The following is a 22,803-nucleotide window of genomic DNA, read 5'->3' as shown; positions in this document are numbered from 1 at the left end:
ACTGGTGTCCCAGAAGTTCCACAATTAGCACAAGCAGCGGGCAGGCGGACTGGCTGGGTCCTGTCATCTCTCCGGAAAACACCTTTTCTCCTGTTGCACTGAGTTTGCCTGTAACAGTGACTGCTGCAGTTTGTGCATCATGGAAGCGCTGGGGGGAAAGGGGGGGGGGCTTCTGAGCAGTGCTTCTTTTTAATTTATTAAGGGTGTGTGTGTGCTTGTTTCTCTAGATTTCAATAGTTATAAAACTGAAGGGGGGTTTTTGCCATACCCCACTTTCAGAGTCTTCAGGTGCCTGCTTGGAACTTATGTCTGGTGACACCATTTCAAGGGCATCTCTTCCCCTCTCCCCATGCCTGCTGGGACAGGGATCAGCTCAAGATGAGGGACCCACTGAATTGGCGAAGGGGTTACTGGAGGTTTTCTGGTGTGGAGTAAGGCTAGATGGCTGTAGAAACCTGCACTCCAGGAGTCAATGAACAGTTTATGGCTGTAATAGGAACAGCTGCTTGGGGGTGGGGAGAAGGGGGGAGACCCTCCTGCTTATTGTGTTGCCCTTCCTCCCTGGGAAGGATCCAGTGGGCTCCCCTCCTCCAGACAAGTTCTGCTAGGGAGGCCCCATTAGCTGGCCATTAGGTCAAAGCGCCAGGCCCCCATTTCCTCTGTGTGTGTGTGTGTGTGTGTGTGTGATGGAACTCTCCCATTGGCAGAGTCCCTGCTGACAGAAGCAGGACCCAATGCCAGCCTCCTGCCCGGCTGTCTTGGATGCCAAGCAAGCTGAATGTGTGGCCTGGTTCTGGCACTTCTTCCTCACCCCTTTCTGCGGATCTGGCCCAGCTTTTTTCCTCCTGTCCTCCGCCCAAGAGGGTGGGAAGGTTCAGAGGGTTTGAGGCCGAAGCAGCCCTGTTGCCAGCTTGGGCACCCAGTGGCCTTGCGCAGTTGGGGGCATCAGAGGCTACTCAGGGAATGGACAGTCAGAGAGACATCTTTCCTCAGTAGCCTGCAGCTGACTTGCCAAGGAGCCGCTGGGCGTTCCCCAGGCTCTGTGGCGGCAGAGTTAGCTGTGGGCGCCCAAATAGCTGCCTCTCTGCCAAACAGGGGCAGCTGGGCAGCCTGGACTCTGATCCCTGCTCTGGGGCCTCTGCTAAGCAACACATGGAGGGTCAGGCAGTATTGGAGCAGGGCAGGGCCCAGACCCCTCAGTAGCACAGGCAGCTCTCCTGCAGTGGTCTAGGGTTTCTGCTTGAGCTAGTTGACCTCCAAGGTCCCTTCCAACTTCTGTTACTCTGCAGTGTGGAGTCCAAAGTGAGGAGTTACAGTTCCCTCTGTTGTATTGTGAGAAACCCCCCACCTTTTCCAGGCCCCTGGCTGTGGCCTGCCTGAGAGGAGCAGACAGCTGTGGGACTGGGGACCTCTGGGCAGGGATTTGGCATGGAAAGCCTTGGGAGGCCGACAGGGCACAGAGATCCCACTGGGTCTCCACTGCTGTGAATGGAACGCTCCTTGGGAGATCCTCAGCACCGACGCTGGCCATGGGAGACGGGGATAGTTGCAGTCAATGTGCTTGTACAATATTTTAAATGTTGTACATTTGATGTACAATGTAAATGTACAATGTAAATATTTGTAATATTGGCTCCCCAATCTTCCCATTTTGTCTCAAATGCAAAAGAAGGAACAAGCTAGAAAACCTTTAAACTGTGTTTTGTGTTTTGGTAAATGCCAGGTTGTTTGGTCTGGTTTTGTGGGTTTTACGCTGCCCATAGGGAGAGGTGGGACAGGATGGGAGATGTTTTTCCCTCCTGTGAGGGCCATTTGTGCGGAGCCAAATTGTGGTAATATTAGTGTCTTCCAGGGGACAAGTCCCACTCAATATTGACCAGGACCCTACTCGCTGGAAGTTGCCCAGCGCAGCTATGCATTTTCAGTATGCCTCACATCAGAGGATGCCTTCACAATGAGGGAGTTTCCCCCTCCATTGTCGAAGTCCCAGAAGAAACTTAGGCCATCACCCCCCCTCCAGTCAGACGCTCATGCATGCTCACCCACTGCCGTTAATTCATGGGATGGTGCCATGCAATCCAGGGGCCCTCACAGCCAGCGCCGTGGGTCCTTGGCCATCTTAATTCTGAGGGTAGGGAAGAATCCCACAGCCCCACAGCGTCTGTCCTGATCCAAGTGTCCGTGAGAGCAGCAACAGAGAAGGCCATGCCACTCGGGGTGCCCACAAGAGCATCTCTCACTCTGCAGAGCCATGGACTTCCTCGGGCTGCATCCCCACAGCAGAGGAAAAATCCTCCAGTTCTCACACAACCTTCCGCAGCAGAGCCGTGGTCCCTCTGAAGTAGGGAAAGGAGGGTCCTGCCCAACTACTGCATCATATACACATTTTATTATGAACTGGTATGGGTGTGGACTTTCTATACACACATTCCCTATAGAATAAAAATGTACAGGTGTATACACTGCCATATAAATACAGAGCCATAGAAACACTGGGCGCAAGGCCCCTCGGAAGCCACCTCCGCCTCTCCACTTCAGCCGGGGTCATTTCAGGGCGGGGCAGAAGGGACAGGCATCGTTTGTGTTCGTCTGAGCCCAGAACTTAATGCACTGCAAGGAAACAAGTGCTGCCCTTCAGCCCCAGGAGAAGGGGGGAAGGGGGCATTGTAAACCTCTGCCCTTCGGACAGTCCTTCTCCTGACTCCATCTCTACCCAGAAGCCCAAGGAGCACCTGTGATCCTCTTTATGCAGTCAGGCCAATTCAACCCCCCCACTCGGAGGTCCCATCAGCCCCTCACCTCCTTGTGCAGCACATGTGAACAGGCCATGGGGTGCAGGTCGCTGAGTGAGACCAGCTTCTGGCACATCAGACACAATTTGCAGGTCACAGGTACCTGGCAGAGAAACAAAGCAGAAGCATAAAGTCCAGGCAAGGGATGGGAGAGGGGTCTCCCCCAATGTGGGTTGAGCAAACTCAGAAGACCCCACTGGACTCACCTGTGGTGGCGTCCCAGAGTAGGAGACCTGTGCAGGTGGCAAGAACATAGGGTTGCTGATCTGAGGCAATGGACCAGGGAACAAGGGGGAGCACATCCGGCTATGGGGCTGCGGCAGAGGAAAGCAGACCCCTTAGACTGAGTCTGAGCCAAACTCAACCCCACAGCTTGCCTTCAGCCTCATAATGCTTAGAATGCCCAAGGCTTGCCGGCCAGCTCACCTGGGTGCCAACAGCTGCCACCCGTTCCTGCTGCTCTGCCACTTTGGCTGCCACAAGCTGGCTCAACTCTTCCATGGTGAGTCCCGCCAAGGTCCTTCGAGCTGCTTTGATCTGCTGGAGGACATTGGTCAGCTGGGCCCTGTGAAGAAGAGGCGAGGAGGGGATGGGGCTCAGCAGGGGCACAGGCCAGCCCTGCAGGGGATGGGCTGCTCTTGCCCAGCAGAGTCCCCCACCGACCTTCGTCTCCCATGGGCCACTGGCCACAAACAGACCTTCCACTAGCCAGTGGGTGAAGGCTGGAAGATCCGCTCTGCCAGAGAGAGCCTCTGCGTGAGGCCAGGTTGTTCCATCAGTCTGAGCCTGGATGCGTCCCAGGGAAGCCAGCTAGGGCAGACGGGGCCCCTCGCCCTGGGGGCTCCTACACTCACTTATTACACTGAGGAAAGCGCGTCATCAACTTCTCCAGGATCTTCTCCAGCTTGTCCACAGGAGGGGGTCTATGGAAGTCAGATGGGGTCTTGACTCCACTCAGGCCTGGGGGGGGAGGCAGCGAGGGTCCAGGTGCCCCATGGGAACCGACCAGGGAAGAGAGGCAGGGACTGCTCCGCTCCTGGGCTGCAGGCAAAGTCGGCGAAGGCTGACTGGGCCTGGTGATGAGGCTGGAGTTCAGCAGGGGGAAGGAGAGCACCCGTGGGTCAGCGCTGGGCATGACCATCGGGGGCATGGAAACTGTCCCGATGGGAAAGGGCAGCTGGGGGGCGAGAGAGGACTTGGCCTGGAAAGGAGGCAGCAGAAAGTCTGTCTGAGGAAAGGAGGAAGAAGACCATTAGTCTGGCGCCTAATACTGGCCAGGGTCCCGATACCAGCCTTCTGCATCCCCTGGCTCACCTCCAATGGGGGCGGGGGCAGAGGGGGTGTGGGGATCTGTGGGAGACTGCTCAACTTGGCCCCGTTCCGTACCAGCTGGATGTGATCGTTGAACTTGTCCTAGAAGATAGATGTGCATTGAGCAAGGTGGACGCAAGCAGAGTGGGAGGCACAACACTCCTGGAGAAGAGCTTAAGCAGCACCTCAAAAAGGGAACACCCCACAAAACTCCTGAGGCCTTCCAGCTTCATCCTGAGGAAGTACCTCCAGCAGTCTCCGCGGAGGCCCACAAAGCCTCAATGGCAACAGCCCTGGGATGCCTCCCATGATCCTGAGGGGCACAAGCACTGCTCCATTGAGGGAAGGGGTGGACTTCTGCACTTACACGGACACTCTCCTTGGTCATCCGTATTTTGTTCAGCCTGGTCTCCCACTCCTGCTTTGGCCGGATTGTCTCCAGCGTAGGGGGTGCTGACCTATGCGCGAGAGATGCCAAGGGGCGAAAAGAGTTCTGCCCTGAGCTCACAAACCACCAAGACTCCCCCAGCTGAAGGGGAGAAGCCTCCTCTTCCTCCTTCCCTTCCCCGAGTATTTTAAGCCCAAGGTTCTGAGTGAGATGTTGCACTCTCAGTCACAGAAGGACAAGTGTGACGTCACGGGGCCGGCAACAAGGCCTGCCAGAAGCAGGAGAACGGGAGAGCAGCCAAGGCGGCACGTGGCAGTTGCAGGCAGGGCTGAGCTTCCCAGCGGGAGCATCGCAAAGAGCCTGACAGGAGCAGCCCCTCCGCCCCAGATGAAAACTCAAGCTTGTACTACGGGCCTCCTGTTGCAGATAGCATAGTCCCTTTCTCCCCAAAGGTGGTTGATGCAACTCGCCCGCTGGCCTCCAAGGTCAGGATGCCCTCCCGCCCCACTAATTGGCAATGGTGCCTTCTCTGCCCGCTGAGCCCGCCTGTGGCCATGCTCACTTGAGGTAGGTGAGGTGCAGCTCTGCTTCTTTCTCGGCTTCTTCTAGCTTCAGCACCAGGAGCTCCTTTCGGCTCTCCAGAGATAGGATCTGAAAAAAAGGTGGGGGGGGCAACCTGCTTATGCCGTCTGGCATGTCTGAGTGGGCAGTGAAAGCGCAGGTCACAGTACCTCCCCCCCAGCCACTGGCCATCTAGCGCCACATCAGCCTCATGGGTGCTGCCAAAGTAACACCTGGAGAGGGGCCGTGTCCTTCCCACTGATGCAAAGAGCCCCCAGAGGAGGCTTAGCCCCCCCCCCGTTCCCCCACCTCTGCTTTCCAGGCCCGCTCCGTCTCCTCCAAGATTGACCGGTTGATGTCACTCTGCTGGTTCTTCAGCTTGCCCAGCTCCAGTTCCCATGCTTCCCTGCGGAGCAAGCAGAGATGCTCGCTGAACGAAGGGGCCTGCCAGGAGCCCTGGAGGAGCTACCCTCAAGCTACACAGCTTTTCCAGCTGGCAAAAGTCGGAAGAGGCCTCAGGGACAGTGTGGACGAGTCCCTTCCCCTCCTTTCCATTAGAGGTGATGCTCAGGGCGATGCATAAGCTCCCCCCCCTGGCTTACTTCTCCTCTGCCTGTTCAGCAATCAACGAAACAATCTTGTTCTCCTTCTCTTCTTGCTCCTTCAAAAGCCTGGGGGAAGCAGGGAGGGAGAGGAGGGCAGCCCAGTGAATGCTTTGGGCTCAAGACTCCCAGGAGAGCAGCTGCACTATGCAACTGGAAGCAACAATGCTGCAGATTTGCAAACATGCACAACTGGCTTGGAGGCCCAGCAGGTTGAACCTGGGCTGCTTCCATGGGATACTGTGGACCTCCTGAATTGCTGACTCAGATTACTGCTGCAGGAGAAATGTGGGCCTAGGTGCAGCTCCATCCCCACCTTGCTCTGCTCGCCTGTATCCGTGACCTGCTGCCCCCTTCAGAATCAGCTTTCTGAACAGGCCAGCAGCTGGCACCCTGAAATACCTCCGGCCTTTCTCACAGAGCTTCTCAATTTCTGCCTTCAGGTCCTGCTCCTTTTGCAAAAACTCCTTCTTTTCCTTCTCCATCTTCTTCCTGGTTTCTTTCCGCTTAACGGTCACATCCTGAATGGCCTTCAAGATCTCCTAGCGCAGAAAACGACCAGTAGCATGTTCTCAGCATTCTCAACATGGTTTCAAAGTTCAAGACGCTTTGCCTGGGCTCAGCAATCTTCAACTGATAATCCACTCAGCTGTTCTCAGCTGGTGTCAGATGGAATTTCAGAAGTCCCACACATTTTCCACCAAGCAGCATCACTTCCTCCTTCCCCGGTGCCCCCCTGGTTTGAGTCTGGCACTACTTGATTTGCCACTGCAGACCCGGTAGAGGCAGCCTTGATCTCACCTGGTGATTCTTCATCTCTTCTTCCCTGCGCTGTTGTAGATGTTGGAGCTGCACCTGCAGCTGGTTCTCCACCTGCCTCTGTTTGTCCAGGACTTCTTGGTATCGCTCCTTCAACGAAGCTCTCTCAGACATCATCTTGTCCTATCGGGCAGCAAGAGACAGGTTTGAATTCTCTGGGCCACCTTCAAAAGACAAAGCCTTAAGCCAGCACGGCCAAAGCACCCCGGCTGGGTCAGAAGACCCTGACTAGGTAGGATGCCAAGCAGAACAGTTCGACAAGTGGAGTGTGTAACCCATCCCCCGCTCTCCACATGAACACTGCATTTCAGTCACAGCCCCACACCACTACCGGAAGAGGAGAGTCCCATACTTACCAGGTTCTTCTCGATGTTCAGATCAGTACTGGCTGCCAAGTCAGCCGTCCTGAAGTCAGTCTGCAAAGGGAGAAGAGGATTTGTCTGTCAGCAATCAGACAAAACACGATTTCCTCTGACTCCCACCATTTCTGCCCAGCAGCCAAAGGTTTGGGCCCTGGCTGGTGGTCTAGCCACAGCCTTCTCGTCCTCTATCCCAACACTAACTGAAGCAAAAAAGAGGCCTCAGTTCAGACACCTGCTCAACACCGTCTTTCTCTTCCACCCAGATTTCTTGGACTGCCGCAGAGGTGAGGAAACCACCCACGTTTTGCCTCCTTCTCTTTGTTGCATTTCATGCAGGACCAGGCCCCTTATGAGGGCCCCAAGCCTCCCCTCCCAGTCCCACTTCCTACAGGGAAGGTTCAGCAAAGCATCCACTCCCTGACCTGAACTGCAATGTTTTGGGACGGTTTTGCAGCCCCATCATCTTCCTGGCCCTGGCTCTTCATGCCCAGAGAGGCTGCCAGGCGCACATCTTCCAAATCAGGGCAGCCATTTTGCCGCCTTCCGTGCTGCAAGATCCAAGACCCCAGCTCAGCCTTGGAGCAGTTCATGTCCGTGGAGTGGGCTGTCTGTGGAAGCAGCGGTGCCGTTGGTGGATTTTCCGCAGGCAGGCAGGCTCTCTTTTCGCCCACAGCATTGTCCAGATCAGGCAGGGAGGGTGCCTCACTTGAGGGGCTGGCGGGAGGCAAGTCAGCAGCCTCAGACGCAGACTCCTCTTCAGGGGCTGTGCGATGCTTGGGAACAGGCGAGCAGGAGGAGGAGGAGGAGGAGGACGGAGAGCCCGGGGCCTTGGGGTCCCTTTCGGTTTCATCTTCGGGGGGCTCCTGCTCCCGCGGCCGGCTGGGCTTGGCAGGATCCGGCGGGAGGCAGCTGCTTCTGCGCACAGGAAGGTCGCCGGGGCCAACCAAGGCGGCGCGGGGGGCGGAGGGAGAGAGACGGGTCAAGGTGCTGGATACCTTTTCTGCAGACGCCTCGCAAAAGCGGCTCGGCTGGTGCCCTCGGAGCATCGCACGCAGCTCCGTCCTGGGCAAACTGCCCGTCCGCGGTCGAGGCCGGGCGGAGCCACCCCCGGGCCTCTCCGGGCCTTCAGCCCTGCCCGAATCGGGGCCGGAAAAGGCGGCGACTCTGACACAACAACCGCCTTCCCGCCTGCCAGGCCGGCCCCACCGCTTCCCCCGAAAGCCGCCGGGAGCTCCGCTTGGCCTTCCCCGGACGAGAAGCGAGCGGAGCGGGCGGCCCTAGAAGCTGCTGCTGCTGTGCCCCTCAGAGTCCCGGGGAGGCGCCGAAGCGGCCCCGAGAGGCCCTCCGGGCGCAGCCACCCCTAACCCCGCCCGGGGCCCCGCCGGCCTTCCGACTGCGGGCTGCCCGTCTCCCGCAGGGCCCTCTCCGCGGCGACGCGGCAGGCCGTTCCCCGGTCTCGCCCGGCCTACCTGGGGGCGGCGCCGGGGCCTGCGCGGGGGGGCTCCGCATCCGCGGGGGCCTTCGCCTCGGCCATGGCCGCCTCTTCCGACGCCATCGCCCGGACCGAGGGGCAACGCTGCGGCCCCTCCAGGACAGCCCGACGCGGCCGCGGGGAGCCGGGCCCGGCGCTCGCCCTGCCCCTCCGGCCGCGGGACCCTCGCCCGTCACACCGCGCCCTGCACGACCTGCGGCCGTCTCGGCGCGGCCTGCTCTTCCTGCCGGCGGGCGGCGCCGCGAGGCCGAGCGGCCAGAGCGGCGGCAGGGAAAGTCCGACGCGCGCGCAGCGCCCCCTGTCAGCCGGGAGGGGCGGGCGGGAGCGGGGGCGGCGGCCGAGCATGTGCAGAGCGAGCCGCGAAGGCTCCGCCCCTCGCTCGACCGAGGAGGACTGTCATGGTGCCGGCTGCTGGTCCCCTGCACCGCCCCGCCAGCCGGGAGGGAGGGGCTCAGCGGGCAGCGGACGTGACGTTCGGCACTCTCCCACCGCCGGAACTCGCCCCGCCCTCGGCTCCGCCCCAGCTCGCGCGGTGGGTGCCCCTCGGCTGGGCTGGGGGTGACGGGCTTCCCTTGGCTAGTCGTGGGGGGGTGAGGGAGAGGAGAGCTTCCCCGGCCCGCCTCGCCCTCCGCAGGGCCGCCCGCCGTGTCTGGCGGCGAGGGAGCCGGTCCTGCGGCTGGGCGCTCCGCGCGGGGCTGGCTCCGCTTCCCGCTTCCCTTCGCCCGGGCGAGCACACAGCACCCGGAGACGAGCTGGCGCGGGCGGCCCGTCCGGCCAGGGGTCCCCGCTCACGCCCCCCTTTCTCCCGGCAGCCCGCTGGTCCGATGCTGCCCCGGGGCGCCGGGCCCCGCCATGGACGGCTGTGATGGAGGCCGCCGGGGACGCTCGCCGCTGCCCTGGACGGGCGCTGCTGCTGCTCCCACTGCTGCTGCTGCTGCTGCTCCCCCCCCGCGGGCTTAGGAGCGCCTTCGGGGCGCCGGGGACCCAGCCTTGCTCTGTTGCCCGCTGCCCGGAGAGCCTGACGTGGGCCGTGCGCCTGACCGGTCCCGAGGAGGATCTGGACCGGCTGGCCGATGACTTGGCCCGCGAGGCCCGTCTAGTCAACGTGGGCCGAATCGGCGAACTGAAGGGCCACTACCTCTTGGCCTACCGGCCTGCAAGCGCCTCCGACCCGCCTCCCGGAGCGGTCCGGAGGGCTGCCGAGGCCCTTTTCGCGCGGCACGCAGGCGTGGGGTGGCACGCGGCTCAGCGGCTCCTCAAGCGCTCGAAGCGCGCCCTGCACTTCAACGACCCCAAGTTCCCCCAGCAGTGGCACCTGGTAAGCCGGGTCTCCCGGTGGGCTTTAGTCGCTGCCCTCCCCAGGCCCCTGGCGCTAGAAGCCCCCCACCAGGCCCGGCTGGGCATCCCTGCGCTCTCCCCCCTTGTTCCAGCCGCCGGAGGAAGGAGCGATGCAGCAGGCCTTAAAATGGGGGCGTGGGCCTCTGCTCTGTTGCCTGTGGGCGTCTTGGCTGGTGGGGGAGGAGGGGCTCCGGGCCAACAGTTGCCTTCCTCCAGCCCCCATCGGCCACTGTGTGCCAGGGAGCAGCCCATCGGAGGGCCGCCGCCACCAGTATGGCTTTGCGAGGGGCCAGAGGCTCTCTGGATGCTGCCCCCTTGCTGGCCACGTTTGCTCTCTCGTAACCAGGACAATCGCAAGAGGCCTGGGATGGACATCAATGTGACAGGCGTGTGGGAGCGGAATGTGACGGGCCAGGGGGTGACGGTGGTGGTGGTGGATGATGGTGTTGAACACACCATCAAGGACATCCAGCCAAACTACGTGAGTGGCTGCCCCCCCACCCCCCGCTGCAGTTCAAGTCCATGGGGTGGCGTTTTCCTTTCTCAACCAGGAAAGGAAGTGGGCAGAGGAAGGGCAGTCTGGGCTGGGTTTGGGGAGCCTTTTTGGGTGGTTGGCTCAGCTGACCTCGGTGAGAAACGGGTGGGGGGAGCCCAGGAAGCTGGGCTGCCCGTGAATTCAGAGATGCCCCTGAGAAAGCGGCTGTCTCTGGGCTGTGGGGATGCTGCTGCAGCCTCTCCAGAAGGTCTCCCCTCCCTAGAATTGTTGAGCCTCTCAGTGGATTAAGCAGTGGGACGGGGCTTGTTTCCCACCCCGCTAGTTTTCCTCTCAGAAGGCCTGGCAGCCAAGATGGGCATTGAAGTGCTGCTGGGGGATGGCTTTTTCAAGCCCTTTGGAAGAGGATTGGATTGGTTGGGCTAGGTTGGCTGGGAGTTCTGGACATTAGAGTCCATTCAGGCTTGAAGGCCATGGGCAGGAACGTGCTAGCTTCCCCCTCCTGGGCCCATGAGAGGAGGCGTCTCAGGCTGCTCTCTCTCCCAGAGCCCGGAAGGCAGCTACGACTTGAACTCCAATGATCCTGACCCCATGCCCCACCCCGACGAGGAGAACGGCAACCACCATGGGACCCGCTGTGCTGGGGAAATTGCAGCCGTGTCCAACAACAGCTTCTGCGCTGTGGGCGTTGCCTTTGGGAGCCGGATTGCAGGTGCTGCTCCCTCCCAGTTCTGCAGGGGAGGGGGGAGACTGCCTAGCTACCAATCGGGTAAGAGAGGGAGTAGCCCCCAGCTGCATAAGTGGGCAGAGAAAGAGGCCCAGCCCCCTTAAGGTTCTAAAGGAAATTTGTACTTTCAGACCTCCTTGGCCTTGTGCCACACAAACTCCTCCTCCTCCCCCCCATGCCCGGTGGCGTCACCTGGAGTCTCTTGTCCCACAGGGATCCGCGTGCTGGATGGGCCCCTCACAGACAGCCTGGAGGCCGTCGCCTTTAACAAGCACTATCAGATCAATGACATCTACAGTTGCAGGTCTGCAGGAAGACACAAGGCTGGGAGCAGGGCCTGGCGTGGTTGTGTTGTGAGCTGCCCTAGAGACATTTATTTTGTGTATTTTTGTCCTGCCCTCATTATTACTTTATAACTAGCTTCAGATGGTGACCATACGTCTTTCCTCCCCAATTTCCTCTCAACAGCAGCCCTGTGCAGTGGGCTGGACTGAGAGAGGACCTGGCCATTGGTGGGCCGCCCAGAGAGGCTTTCCTGGCTTCTCCTGCAGAGGACAGCAAATGCCCGCTCACTCAGAGTCCCCTTGCCCTTCTCTTTTGGTGTGGGTGTCCGTGCGTGCGTGTTGAACCCAGCCCTTGCTCTCCTCCTCGTGCCTTTAAATGCCCTTCTCTGCCTCTTCCTTGGCAGCTGGGGCCCAGATGATGATGGCAAAACAGTGGATGGCCCCCATCAGCTTGGAAAGGTATGAAGGAAGGCAGATGTGTGGGGCTGTGTGCCCGATGTTTGCAGGGGGCCAGAGCCCAGGAGTCCAGGGTGGACTCGGTGGTGCCCCAGCCTCCACAGGGCCAGGCAGCTAATGAGGTTCTGCAGTCTTGGCCTTTTTCTGGCAGGTTGTCAGCTGGGCAGAAGTGGGGGAGGGTGGGAGTGTTCTTGCAGCCTCCCCTCCTGAAGCGTTGCCCGTTTTCTCCTCCACAGGCCGCTCTGCAGCATGGCGTAATTGCTGGCCGGAGGGGCTTCGGCAGCATCTTCGTGGTGGCCAGTGGCAATGGGGGACATCACAATGACAACTGCAACTATGATGGCTACGCCAACTCCATCTACACAGTCACCATTGGTAACGGCTCAGCTAGTGCAGGGCTCTCTGTGCTTTCGCCTTCCCCAGGCCAGGTTCCCTCCCAAGATGGGCGCCCTTTTCTGGCCGTGGGGGAGGCCCAGGTGCCCTGATGGCTGTTTGGGGAGCTGTTTGGGCAACAGGAGAGCAGGAAAATGGCATTTGCACCCTGTGCCATTTGAGATGCGAAACAGTTTCTAGGTTCCCCTCCCAAGATCTGGGCCCTGCCGGGGCTTCTTGAGAGCAGCTTTGGCTGTGTTTCCCCTTTCCATTGTGCCAGCTCTGAGCCTGCAGCTGAGGCAGAATTCAGGGGAATGGCCTAGGCCAAGAGTCTCTGGGTGGCCCTTCGCCATCCCTGGGTTGACAGTGAGGGGCCTTTTGGTGGGGGGGGAGGGAAGGCAGCATGGTGCCTGTTGCAGGATGTGTGTGCCTCTCGCTTGGAGCGACTGGTCTGACGTCCAGCATTACTGGACAGAACAGTGGTAAATTTCCCTGCCAGAGAGAGAGAGCCCAAGAAGCTGGCCTGATGTTGCTCATCTGCCACCTTCATCTGGCCGGGAGGGACTCATTGCCAGGCTGAAACCAGCACAGGCCGGGAGAGTCACTGTCCAAATGGAAGGGAGCAGCATTGCCAGCCCATAGGGAGATTTCAGCAGGCACGGAGAAGCTGCCTGGGAGTTGCTCAGGAAGAGGCCCAGCAGCCGCTATTCAGGAGGGGAGGGGAGGGGAGGGGAGGGGAGGAGGGTGTTATCATGTTCTTCCTGGGCCTCAAAGGCTCCTTCCTTCCTTCCTTCCAGCTGTGGGTCTCTGGGTTCTCCCGCAGAAGTGTGTGCTTCACTCTGCAGTCACAAAAAAGGAGGCCAGGCTGCAAGGGAGGCTCATGGACACTCAGGGGCTCTGTCCCATGGCAAGACCCCCCTGGCTAGCAATGCTGGTCCTATGGGGAAAAAGCCAGCAAGGCCAGGCAGTAGGAATCCAGTTGGTTCCTGTAGTCCCAGTGTTGGGGTCTCTGCTGTCTGTTCCCCAGGCGCCGTGGATGAGATGGGCTACAAGCCATTCTATGCGGAGGAGTGCGCCTCCATGCTGGCCGTGACCTTCAGCGGAGGTGACAAGTTGATGAGAAGCATTGTGAGTAGAAGCCCCCTTGAGCGCCTGGCTTGCCTGTCCTTTCTCAGTACTGGTGGGACTTTGTCTCTTTTGATGCCAAGGAGGATTCCCCAAGTATTCCCAGATGGGCTGTTATGGGGGGCAGACAAGCTGCACCTCCTTTCTTCCAGAGCCCTCCTGGCTTATATCTTCCATCTCGCCAGCCATGGTCAGAGAAAGTCCCAGCTGAGACCCCTTGAGGATCTTGCCACCTTTGTTGGCAAAGGCCCTGGCACCGGGAGTCTCGGACTCTCCTTTAGGCCACCCAGAGGACGTGGAGGAAAAAGAGCCCCTCTTTTCCAGGCACCTTTGTGGCTCTTGTTTTTTGTTGCAGCAACTGCAGCTTTTCCAATAGGCAACTCCGTGTCCTCCCTTTTGCTTCTACTCCATGACAGGGACCCCTTTCTGTCAGCTTCTGTTGGGGATGCTGGGCCAAATGCAGGGAGCCAGCCAGACAGGTCCATCCTCCCATAGGGCAGCCAAGCAGGAGGATGAGGCCAGGGGCTCCCGCTGCCCACCTGCATGAGTGCATCTCTGTCCGACCCTCTGGCCCCAGACATGGTCCTCCCAGGGCCAGTGGCTGGCCTGAGAAGTCTGATTTTTTCTGCCAGGCCTCTCAGCGTGTTGATGTTTCCTAATGGGAAGAATTTCTCCAGGCTTCTTGGCTGCCATTTCCTGGCAGAGCAAGTGCCTGTTTAAAGATGGATTTGCAGGATCCCAATTGCAGCTGTTAGCAGCTGACCGAAGGGACAGATCCTCGGTTAGCTCACCCCTCTTGGCAAGGGAGGAAGAAGGGAAGTCCCCAAGAAGGCAGACCAAGCACTCCCCATCCCACCTCCATCCTCCTCAGTGCCTGAAACTAATAGTTCTGCATGGAAGCAGCCCAGATCCCATCCCAGCAAGGAGTGGACCAAGGGCCAGGCAACCCCAGGACTCATCCGTTTTGCGAGGGGGAGAGGGCCAAGGACCCTGCCTGCTTTCAAGGCATCAGAGCTCTCCTCTCTGTGTCCTTGAGAATCTGGCTGGAGCTCCCCCCCCCACTTGGGAGTCTGCAATCCCTCAGAATAGACTTCCTAGGGCACCTCTTCCTGGCCGGCTCCTCTCAGAGTTCCTGTTTCTCTGCAGGCAACAACAGACTGGGATTTGCAGAGGGGGACGGGCTGCACAGAAGGGCACACGGGCACTTCTGCCGCAGCACCCTTGGCTGCCGGACTGATTGCCCTTATGCTGCAGGTGCGCCCCTGCCTCACCTGGCGGGATGTCCAGCATATCATAGTCTTCACTGCCACTCAGGTGAGCCAAGCCCACAGAGGCACCCCAGCCAGCCATTGGCACCTGAGCTGGCTCTCTTTCCATTGGCCAGAGCCTCCCCCCCATTCCTGCAGGGTGGTGTGCTGGGGGCCTTTTAATGGGTGCGACGAGGGTACCCCACTGCTTCTCTTCTGGGCTACCTCCAAGGAGGAGTTGTCCTCTTCCTCCAGACTGCCTGAAGCCACTCTAGTCACCCAGTGCTGACCCTTGGCATGGCCCAGGCTGCTTCTCCCTGCTACCCTGCTACCATGGGCTTGTGCCAGGCATGCCTTCCCAGTCTGTATGAAGTGGGAGCCCTGGCCAGGAAGCATGGCCCCTCCATCCCGGGTCTTCTCCGGCCTCCGATCAGGGCCCCAGGGGCTTGCCTTGCCTTGACCAGCTCTCCCTGCTGTCCCCTTCCACAGTACGAAGACCATCGTGCCTGCTGGGACGTCAACCAGGCTGGCCTAAGCCACAGTCACCAACATGGATTCGGACTGCTGAATGCCTGGCGGTTGGTCAACGCAGCCAAGGTGCGCCCCTGCCTCCACTGGGCTTCAGGGCCTTGTCGGTGGAGAGTGGTGGTGTAAGCCCCGTTTTGTAATCAGAAGAGAGGCGAGCCTCTCCTTCTGTCTGGCTTGAACCTTCCCAGGAAAAGGGTGCAGGACTCCCTCCCTTAAACTGCAGCTGGCAGGGAAGGTAGCCTTCAGGCGCCCTGGAAGACAGGCAGCCATTCTCCTGGGCAGCCATGCTGGCGTCACTATTCTGGGCATGAGGGCTGGTCTGCGACGGTGGGGGTGGGGGGCTGCCTTGGTGGTGCAGGAAAGCAGAATCCTCTCTTGTTCGTCTGGCAGGTCTGGGAGTCTGTCCCTTATCTGGCCTCCTACATCAGCCCCCTTCTGAAGGAGAAGAGAGCCATCCCCCTGGACCCGGGGCAGTTGGAAGCCACCTGGAACGGTCCGTGCAGTTCTGGGTGGAGGGAGAGGGCAGCTTGGGAATTGGGCCTTGCTCCACCCATTTCACTGGAGGGCTGGCCTCTGCCCGGAGCAGAAGAGGGGCAGGGGTTGGGGACAGGCAGACCAAGGGCAGGGATGCAAGGAGCGCTGGTGGAGGGCCGAGGAGCCTGACTGAAGTGGAAATGCTCAGCCCTGCCAGCGGAGGTGGCAAGTGCCCAGGGCTGTAGCTTGCTCTCCATTTTAGGCAATGTTGCAGCTTCTGTTTGGCCATGCTCTGTCCACGGCAGAGGCATCCTGCCTTTCCTCAGGCTCAGCCAAGGAGGGAATCAGCAGACTTCCCTTGCCTGGCGGGCTCCCTGCCTGCCAGTTCTGCAGAAACAGATCCCTCCTGCAACTGGCTTGGCATCTGGTTGGCACCAGAGGAGCCTGGCAACTCAGTGGCCTCCCTGGCAGGCAAGGCAGCTGGGAGAGGGTCAGGCTGGAGGGGAGAGGCGCTTGATGGACTTGGCTGGCCAGCCAGCCCTTTACTCACCCCAATCCCTTTGGCCAGGGTTGGGGGTCTGGCTCCCCTCTGCCCATGGGAGCTGGGTCCAGATGGGCAGCGAGCTTCTTCCTAGCTTCCATGCAGGCCTTGCTGTCCAGGGGAGACTTTCCCCTAGAAGGAATTATTGAAGGAGGACGTAGCAGAACGACAGAGGCAGGGCTGGGAAATGCCAAATCTTGGAGAAGGGGTCAGGGTCAGGCCTGGGGGGAGGATTTCCAGCTGATGGTGGGGTGGGGGTGGGGGTAGGAGTGGGATTCTCCAAGCTTCAATACTGCAAAACACAGCAATCCCCTCCCTTGCCAGGGGAGAATCCCACCCAGCGCTTAGCAAGATTGAGCTGAGAGCTTCCCCCTCCCCTACTGGGGGGAGGGGGGTCTTGACACCCCCTCAAGGAAGGTCTGAAAGGAATGGGAGGAAGAGTTCCTACCAACAGTCAGCGTGAATCCAAACCTGGTCTGAAAGCCACAGATACTCTGGAAGGCAGCGCTGCTTCTCCTGGCCACAATTCCTGGCTTCTCAGCAATTGCCAAGGGATCAACTTTGATCCCTGTGAATTTATCCTGCCCCTTATTAAAAATGCCTCTCCTGGGGGCTTTGGGATCTGTGGCAGTCTTGTGACTTGTGGAAAGAGAAACGCGTGTTATAAATGCTGCCTACATGGGCAGGATGCAAAGATCTCATTGCTGGGTTCTCTTGACCCCCCCCCCCCAGCAAGTGCCCAGAGCCTTTGGAAAGCCTCTCGGTTGGGAGACCTTTGCAGACCCCGCATTTGGGACACAGCTGTTCTCCCCCCCCCTTCCTTAGTGACTGAAGCTGACCTGGAGCTGTCGGGGTTGAAGACGCTGGAGCACGTGGCCGTGACGGTGAGCATCACCCACCCACGCCGTGGCAATCTGGAGATCCACCTCCTCTGCCCCAGCGGCATGGACTCCCTGGTTGGGACAGCACGCAGCATGGATTCGTGAGTGCACTGCTGCTTGGGGGTAGGAGTGGAAGGGAATCTTGTGGGGCCAGGTACCAAAATGGGGGCAGGACCATCCCCTCAGGCACCTGGGAAGGCACCTGTGACCTGGTCTGGCAGCTGGCCTCACTGGACATTCAAGGCCCAACAGTGTTTCTCTTGCAGACCCAGAGTTTCCAGGCTCAGTCGGGTGGGGGCTAAGGAGAGAAGCCTCCGCCCAACTTCTCTGCTTCTCCCCACAGAGATCCCACTGGCTTTGTGGACTGGACCTTCTCCACTGTGCGCTGCTGGGGCGAGGAGGCCCAGGGCACCTATCGGCTGACAATCCGTGACATGGGTGAGTTTCCTACCCCTCAGCCTGAGCAATAGGGAAGCAAGGCACTCTCCCCATGCTTTGTGACCTGCTTCTTCTTCAGGCGATGAGACGCAGAGAGCGGGCAGGCTGGACCAGTGGCAGCTGACCCTCTACGGCTCATCGTGGACCCCCTCTCAGATCCAGGAGCGGCAGAGGTGAGAGGGACAGAAAGCAGCCAGGGTCAGAGCGTCTCCCTGCCAGGCCCTTCAGCAGAAAGTCTTTGCAGCAGCCGTGCCCACACGAGACACTCTATGGACAGCTTCCAAGGGCATGCTGAGCTAGCGAGTTGGATGGGGGGGGCATGGGGAGTGTGCAGCATGAAGGCTGCTCATCTGGAAAAGTAGCTGGCCTTGCAGCTCCCCAGGCCCAGCATCAGCTTTGCAAGGCCTGGGCCGTTCTTTGCAGTGCCAGCACTGCTTTGCCCTCTGGCACCTTCCTGTTGCACAACTGGTGTGCAATGTGTGTGACTTGCTGAACACATGACTTTCTTTCGGGGGGGGGAGGAAGACAGTCATTTGGGGTGACTAGCAGAGGACACAGGGGGCCCCGTTGTCCCTGCGGTGATCAGCAGAGCCCCTCTCCCCCTGCAGGCTGCTGGAGAAGGCGATGAGTGGCCAGTTCCTGAACAGGGACTTTGCCTTGCCTTGCCCCCCGGGCCTCCGGATCCCCGAGCAGCAGCCCTACACCATCACTGCCAACACCCTCAAGGTGACACCCTTCCCGCTGGGTGGGGGATGGAGATCTGGTGGGACTGAGAGAAGGCGCCAGTTGGCAACACAGCCCTGCTTTGCATGGGAGGAAGGAGCCCCTGAGCAGTTGCCACTTTGGGGAGGGTCTTGATCCCACTCGGAGGAGGGTCCATGTGCTTTACCTAAGCCTCTGCCACTTCCTTCCCCAGACTCTGATGCTGCTCGGTTGCTTTGCTGTCTTTTGGACCTTCTACTACATGCTGGAAGCATTCCTGACGTGCAACAACGTGGCCTTTGATCTCCCAGCTCGCAGCTGCCGGGCCTCCAAGAGCCTGGAAGAAGGAGCTGTGATGGATCACACAGTGCCCCTGCGCAAGGAGGCCGAGGCCGCGCAACCATCCCCGGGCCTGCGAGGCCTGGAGGACAGCTGGGGATCTCAAGGTCCTCACTGGGGAGAGGATTGCTAAACCTCATGGAGGTTTACCTCGGTCATGGCTTGCTGAGCATGCTAGTGCTGCCTCCCTCTGCTCTATACTTTGGAGATCAGCTGAGAGGCTTCCCCTGCCCCAGCAGTTCCCGAGAAGTAACTCGGCTTTTCTGTGGCCTTCTTGGCTGTGCCCGTCCCCTCTTTGGCCCAGAGGGGATTCCTGGGCCCCAGCTGGGCAGTGCAGGGGCAAGGAGACCAGTCCAGCCGAAGGACGAGAAACTCTGGCCGGTGGAGGAGAGGGGCTGCTGCTGGCCAGAAGGGGGTTGTGGCCATGAACTGGGCTCATGCTGCACCCAGCGCTCCTCTCCTCGCCCCACTGCCTGGCAGGCCCTGGTTCTGCCAACCCGCTGCTCTACCTTGCTCTCTGCCCCGACTGGCTGTACGCCGTAGCTGGACCAGGCCTTGCTTGGCTCCTGAGCTTGCCTTGCCTGAGGGGCTGGGAGCTGCTCGGAGGGCACCAAATTGGTTCTTCCACTGAGGCTCCTGGGACCCTCCCCTGGGGGTCTTTCTGGGGACTTGGCTTTCTCATCCAAAGTCACCCTCAAGCTGGAGGACGCGTTTTGATTTTTCGGGCTTTGGATGAGCAGCAGCCAGAATTATTCTTTTGCACTTTTCCAAAATAAACTCTTGAAAATCCAGCGCTGCTGCTCCCTCTGTACGCTGCCTGCACCAGGAGAAGGCCGGTCCTCCCCCCTCCTCCCCAACACCCCCTCCTGAGGCGGCCAGAAAGGTGTAACTCAGCAGAAGCTTTGGGCCATTTCTAGCTCAGTCCCTCCCCCCCACTCTCTGCCTCCTGGACTTGCCAAACGGTGGAATGAGGCCTGGCCCTGGCCTGGCAATGTCCCTCTGCTGAGCAGGAGGGGTGTGGGGAGCCTTCGGCCTGGCCTTCCATGCTCTTTGGGTCCTGCTGTTCTGCTCGCCAAAGATATTCCTGGCATCATAGCAGCAGCAGCAGAGGAGAAGAAACTCAAATCATAGCCAAGGAACCTAAAAGATTCAGTTTTTAATCTAATGAATAACCCCCAAAAAAGTACAAAAGTAGCTTTGTTCTGTGCCCTTAGCAGAGTTTGTCAAGAGAGGCTCCTTTCCTCACGCACCTTCAGCCAAGTTTGGTTCTGCAGTTGGGAGAAGCCTTTCGACAGCCCCAGGATTTGTGCCAGGGCCAAAGCAGGTCGGGAGGGTGTGGTGGGTGGGTGGGTGAAGTGGGCAGCATGCAGAGGCCGGCAGCTCTGGAGCAGGTTGGCTGCCTGGCTGGCCGTTGCTATGCAGCAGCAGCATGAGTCTTTGGGCACAGTGCCCCTTCCGGGAACTGCTTAGGGGGCACGGTGGGGAGGTTCCCTGCGGATACCCCTGGTGGCAGCGGCAGCAGCAGAGGGGCAGAGCTTGCCAGGCTGTTAGCAGGAGCGGGAAGACCAGCCAGCTTGGGGGGGTGGGAGGAACAGCACAGCAGCTGGACTGCTTAGCTGATGATCTGCCGAGGTCGGCCGTAGCCCGTCATGCCCGCCTGCGATGCCCCTTTGTTAGAGCCCATCTGTAAGCCGATCACATTCTTGCCCTCCTTCAGCTGGCTGTCGGAGAAGTCTCGCTTGTTCTCCTGGGCCTTCCTGGGGAGGGAAAGGGGGTTCACAAGAGAGCCTTTGGCACGGTACTCTCCCTGGCAAGCCCTTGTGCTGCGGCCAGCAGGCCGAGGCTCTGCTTTCCCTGAAGGCAGCCTCTGCCACCGGAGCATGAGAGGGGCAATTGCTTCCTCTTGAGGCCAAAAATCAGTACAGCCTCCCCTAAAAGGAGTAGTTTAGCTGCTCAAAGCAATAGGCCCTTGGGTGCATCTGCCGCCACTTACTTCATGAACCACGAGGGGTCCCCCTGGTAATTCCCGTCGTTCTTGGTCACAGCCAGGTTGCCCAAGGCCATGAGGGTCCGCTGGACAGCTGCCATGTCCTTGGCTGGAAGGAAAAGCAGAGCTGGGCTGGTCCGCACATTCCCTGCATTTCTCTAAGGGGGACAGCCTACCCAGGAAACCACCCCCCCAGTGCTCCGCGGGGTATTTGAAGCTGAGGCTGCCCATTTGAAAGGAGCCCTCCCCTTGGTGACTGGCTTGGTCAGAAAAGGGATCCATCTGTGGGCAATCTAGCAGCCTATTTTTGCTGAATGTGAAACTTGGCCACTTTGGAAGATGGACTCCCACTTGGCCCCAATCTTTCTGGGACAAGGAGGTGATGACAAATTCTGGCTCTGGAGCAATGGCACAAGCTCCCCCCCTCCCCAGATCACAGCCCCCCACCTTCAAAGAGATCAACTGTCTGGAACATGTCTGTCTTCACCACCCCGTAGTCCTCGGCTGCCTTCAGAAAGTGGGAGATCTGCTCCATCTGCTTGAAGACCATGCTGGGAGGCGGGTCCGGGATCTTCACAGGCTTGCAGCCGCTGGGGTTAAGGCTGTTGATCAGCTTCCCAAGGATCTGCCCAGGTAGCGAAGAAAACCTGCAACTCCTGCCAGGACTGGCCCTGGCCCCAACGGGCACCCCAAGTCCTCCCCTCCCAGGCGACTGAGGAGCCCCAATACTTACAATGCCGTTCTTCAGCCAGACTTGGAAGCCCAGCCTCCCTCGCTCTGGGCGTCCCACCTCGCTCCCACACTGGGCCACCACCCACTCGACCAGACGCTCTTCCAGCTCATCATCGTATTTCTTCTCGATCTTGGCCTGGACGTCTCTGCTCAGCCCAAAGGAAGGCCCCTTGTTTGCCATATCTGCAGGGTGGGTCTGGGGGAGACAGCAGGCGAGGAGACTGAGGCAGCTGGGCTGTTCCACTGGAGGTCCAAATGCAGGCAGGCAGCAGGCAAAACAATGGGGGCTCATTCAGGCACAGGCTTCCATCGGTTCTCCAGGCCTCCCCACGGCTTTTAGGCAGGGTTTTAGGCAGAGAAACAAAACTTCCTGCCTAGCCTGCCCACTTTTTCTTACACCATTTGGCTGAATTGGGAGACTTTACTCCCCCCCCATCCCCCATGTTTCACAAAGGCTCCTCTGCTGCTCAAGCCCAGGTGTTTGGTCATCTCACCTTTGCCAGCTAGCTGAAGAAGATACCACTGGATGACCCCCTCCCCTCCTCCTCCACTATACAGGCATTTGCACCTTTTCCTAATCTGGCAGCAACAAACAGGTCTGTCCCAAGATCCTGCCGTCTTCCATCCTGTACTTCCAGCTGCCTTTGTGCCCCACTCAAGTGGTCCAGTGGTGGCCACTGCCCTCCCTGCCCCCTCGCCCTTGCTTCAGGCAAGGAGGCCGAAGCAACATTTCCAGTTCGGAAGCCGCAGAGGTCGAGCCCCAGGGGGCTGCGCAGCCACAGGCGGCAAGTGGGATGGACCCGCTGCCACACAGAACCCAGTGTCCCAGGATGGTGGTGAAGCAGGTGTTGCCCAGCACAACTGCCCTCATGCTCAAACCAGGAAGGTGGAGTGCATCACTGCTATCCTCAGTACGCCCAGTCCGGCTGCTCTTGGGCCTGGTCAACCCTGGCTTCGCAACCCTCCCTTCCCTCCTGCCCAGGATCAAATCTCTAGTTGCTTCCAGCCACCACGCCCCAGACTGGACACGTTCAGAAAACGCCAGGGGGCTGGCGGATGCTTGGTAAATCCTGCCACCCCTTTTCTGGCTTCCGCTCATAGCCTCTGTTCCCCCAAAGCCTTGCAGGAATCCCACATGCCCGTCTCCCAGCCAGGGCAGCAGGACCTCAGCAAAGTCTAAGTGCATCCTGAAAATGTTTTCTGGGCTGCCTGCAAAGGGATCTAGGGACACCTTGGCAGAGCCAAAGAAAAGGGCCCCACCCAGGACCCTCTGCCCTTCTTCACCTGCCTGTGAAGGCAGCATTTTCCAGCAATTCTGCTTCCTCCTGGCTTTCCAGGCCTCCCTCTCTCCTGCCAGGGCAGATGATCAATTTGGCACCTCGGGGATGGACCAGGGAAAGATCCATCTGCCCCAGCCCAGCTTTTTGCTAGAGCCTGGCATCCCCCAGGTTCTGCCCCCCTCAGTAACTGTTCCAGATGACCTCTTCCCCCCCCCCAGCAAAGCAAGCGGTCCAGACACCCCCAAGGCAGCTCCTACTGAATCGGCTAGAGAGGCACTTACAGCTGTGGTGGCTCCGAGGCTCCCCAGATGTTGCTCTGCCAGGACTCTGCAGCCCCAGGAGAGGGGCTAAAAGGCTCCGGCCCTCCAGCCCATGACATCACTGGCCCTCCCCCTCCTCGATGGCTGAAGCTGCGCACCATATTTGGGGAAAGACTCCAAAGTCGAGCAGAGTTATTGCCTGAAGACATTCTCGGCATGCCTGAGTCCCGGAGGATGCTCGGCCTGGGCTGGACCCGCACAGCCTCTCCTTT

The 22,803-nt window shown here is 59.6% G+C and overlaps 3 protein-coding genes across 3 annotated transcripts; 1 reads left to right on the top strand and 2 right to left on the bottom strand.

Moving 5' to 3' along the window:
* Positions 1-2,370: 2,370 nt before the first annotated feature.
* On the bottom strand, positions 2,371-7,451 carry RNF214 (ring finger protein 214). The gene is made up of 14 exons (XM_029283510.1): positions 7,258-7,451; positions 6,830-6,889; positions 6,456-6,596; positions 6,057-6,196; positions 5,655-5,723; positions 5,362-5,458; positions 5,054-5,142; positions 4,471-4,561; positions 4,107-4,205; positions 3,647-4,020; positions 3,219-3,357; positions 2,999-3,106; positions 2,800-2,895; positions 2,371-2,610 (listed from the first exon to the last, which is right to left on the bottom strand). The coding sequence occupies exons 1-14, from the start codon at positions 7,423-7,425 to the stop codon at positions 2,545-2,547; spliced, it is 1,737 nt and encodes a 578-aa protein (XP_029139343.1). The 5' UTR covers positions 7,426-7,451; the 3' UTR covers positions 2,371-2,544.
* A 1,741-nt stretch (positions 7,452-9,192) lies between these two features.
* Positions 9,193-18,434, top strand: PCSK7 (proprotein convertase subtilisin/kexin type 7). Its single transcript, XM_015812880.1, has 15 exons — positions 9,193-9,645; positions 10,012-10,146; positions 10,705-10,870; positions 11,099-11,189; positions 11,574-11,628; positions 11,862-12,000; positions 13,025-13,125; positions 14,269-14,436; positions 14,859-14,966; positions 15,288-15,390; positions 16,738-16,894; positions 17,137-17,231; positions 17,311-17,404; positions 17,840-17,957; positions 18,148-18,434. Exons 1-15 carry the CDS (start codon positions 9,193-9,195, stop codon positions 18,403-18,405), a joined length of 2,241 nt encoding a protein of 746 aa, XP_015668366.1. The 3' UTR covers positions 18,406-18,434.
* A 1,182-nt stretch (positions 18,435-19,616) lies between these two features.
* TAGLN (transgelin) lies at positions 19,617-22,593 on the bottom strand. The gene is made up of 5 exons (XM_015812929.1): positions 22,553-22,593; positions 20,993-21,187; positions 20,707-20,884; positions 20,266-20,368; positions 19,617-20,029 (listed from the first exon to the last, which is right to left on the bottom strand). The coding sequence occupies exons 2-5, from the start codon at positions 21,170-21,172 to the stop codon at positions 19,885-19,887; spliced, it is 606 nt and encodes a 201-aa protein (XP_015668415.1). The 5' UTR covers positions 21,173-21,187; positions 22,553-22,593; the 3' UTR covers positions 19,617-19,884.
* Positions 22,594-22,803: the final 210 nt, after the last annotated feature.

Source organism: Protobothrops mucrosquamatus, unplaced genomic scaffold (genome assembly GCF_001527695.2).
Source record: "Protobothrops mucrosquamatus isolate PMUCROS unplaced genomic scaffold, P.Mucros_1.0 scaffold115, whole genome shotgun sequence".
Classification (NCBI taxonomy): domain Eukaryota; kingdom Metazoa; phylum Chordata; class Lepidosauria; order Squamata; family Viperidae; genus Protobothrops; species Protobothrops mucrosquamatus.
The sequence above is the reverse complement of the archived record's forward strand: the minus strand, read 5'-3'. Positions and strand labels throughout refer to the sequence as shown.

Coding starts and splice junctions, on each gene's coding strand:
- RNF214 (XM_029283510.1), bottom strand. CDS start 7,425: ATGAACTGCTCCAAGGCTGAGCTGGGGTCTTGGATCTTGCAGCACGGA. Junction 6,197..6,455: donor AAGAGATGAAGAATCACCAG/GTGAGATCAAGG, acceptor TTTCTGCGCTAG/GAGATCTTGAAGGCCATTCA. Junction 3,358..3,646: donor CGCTTTCCTCAGTGTAATAA/GTGAGTGTAGGA, acceptor TCTTCTTCACAG/GGCCCAGCTGACCAATGTCC.
- PCSK7 (XM_015812880.1), top strand. CDS start 9,193: ATGGAGGCCGCCGGGGACGCTCGCCGCTGCCCTGGACGGGCGCTGCTG. Junction 13,126..14,268: donor ACAAGTTGATGAGAAGCATT/GTGAGTAGAAGC, acceptor GTTTCTCTGCAG/GCAACAACAGACTGGGATTT. Junction 17,958..18,147: donor TCACTGCCAACACCCTCAAG/GTGACACCCTTC, acceptor TTCCTTCCCCAG/ACTCTGATGCTGCTCGGTTG.
- TAGLN (XM_015812929.1), bottom strand. CDS start 21,172: ATGGCAAACAAGGGGCCTTCCTTTGGGCTGAGCAGAGACGTCCAGGCC. Junction 20,885..20,992: donor TCTGGCTGAAGAACGGCATT/GTAAGTATTGGG, acceptor CTACCTGGGCAG/ATCCTTGGGAAGCTGATCAA. Junction 20,030..20,265: donor GACCCCTCGTGGTTCATGAA/GTAAGTGGCGGC, acceptor TTCCCTCCCCAG/GAAGGCCCAGGAGAACAAGC.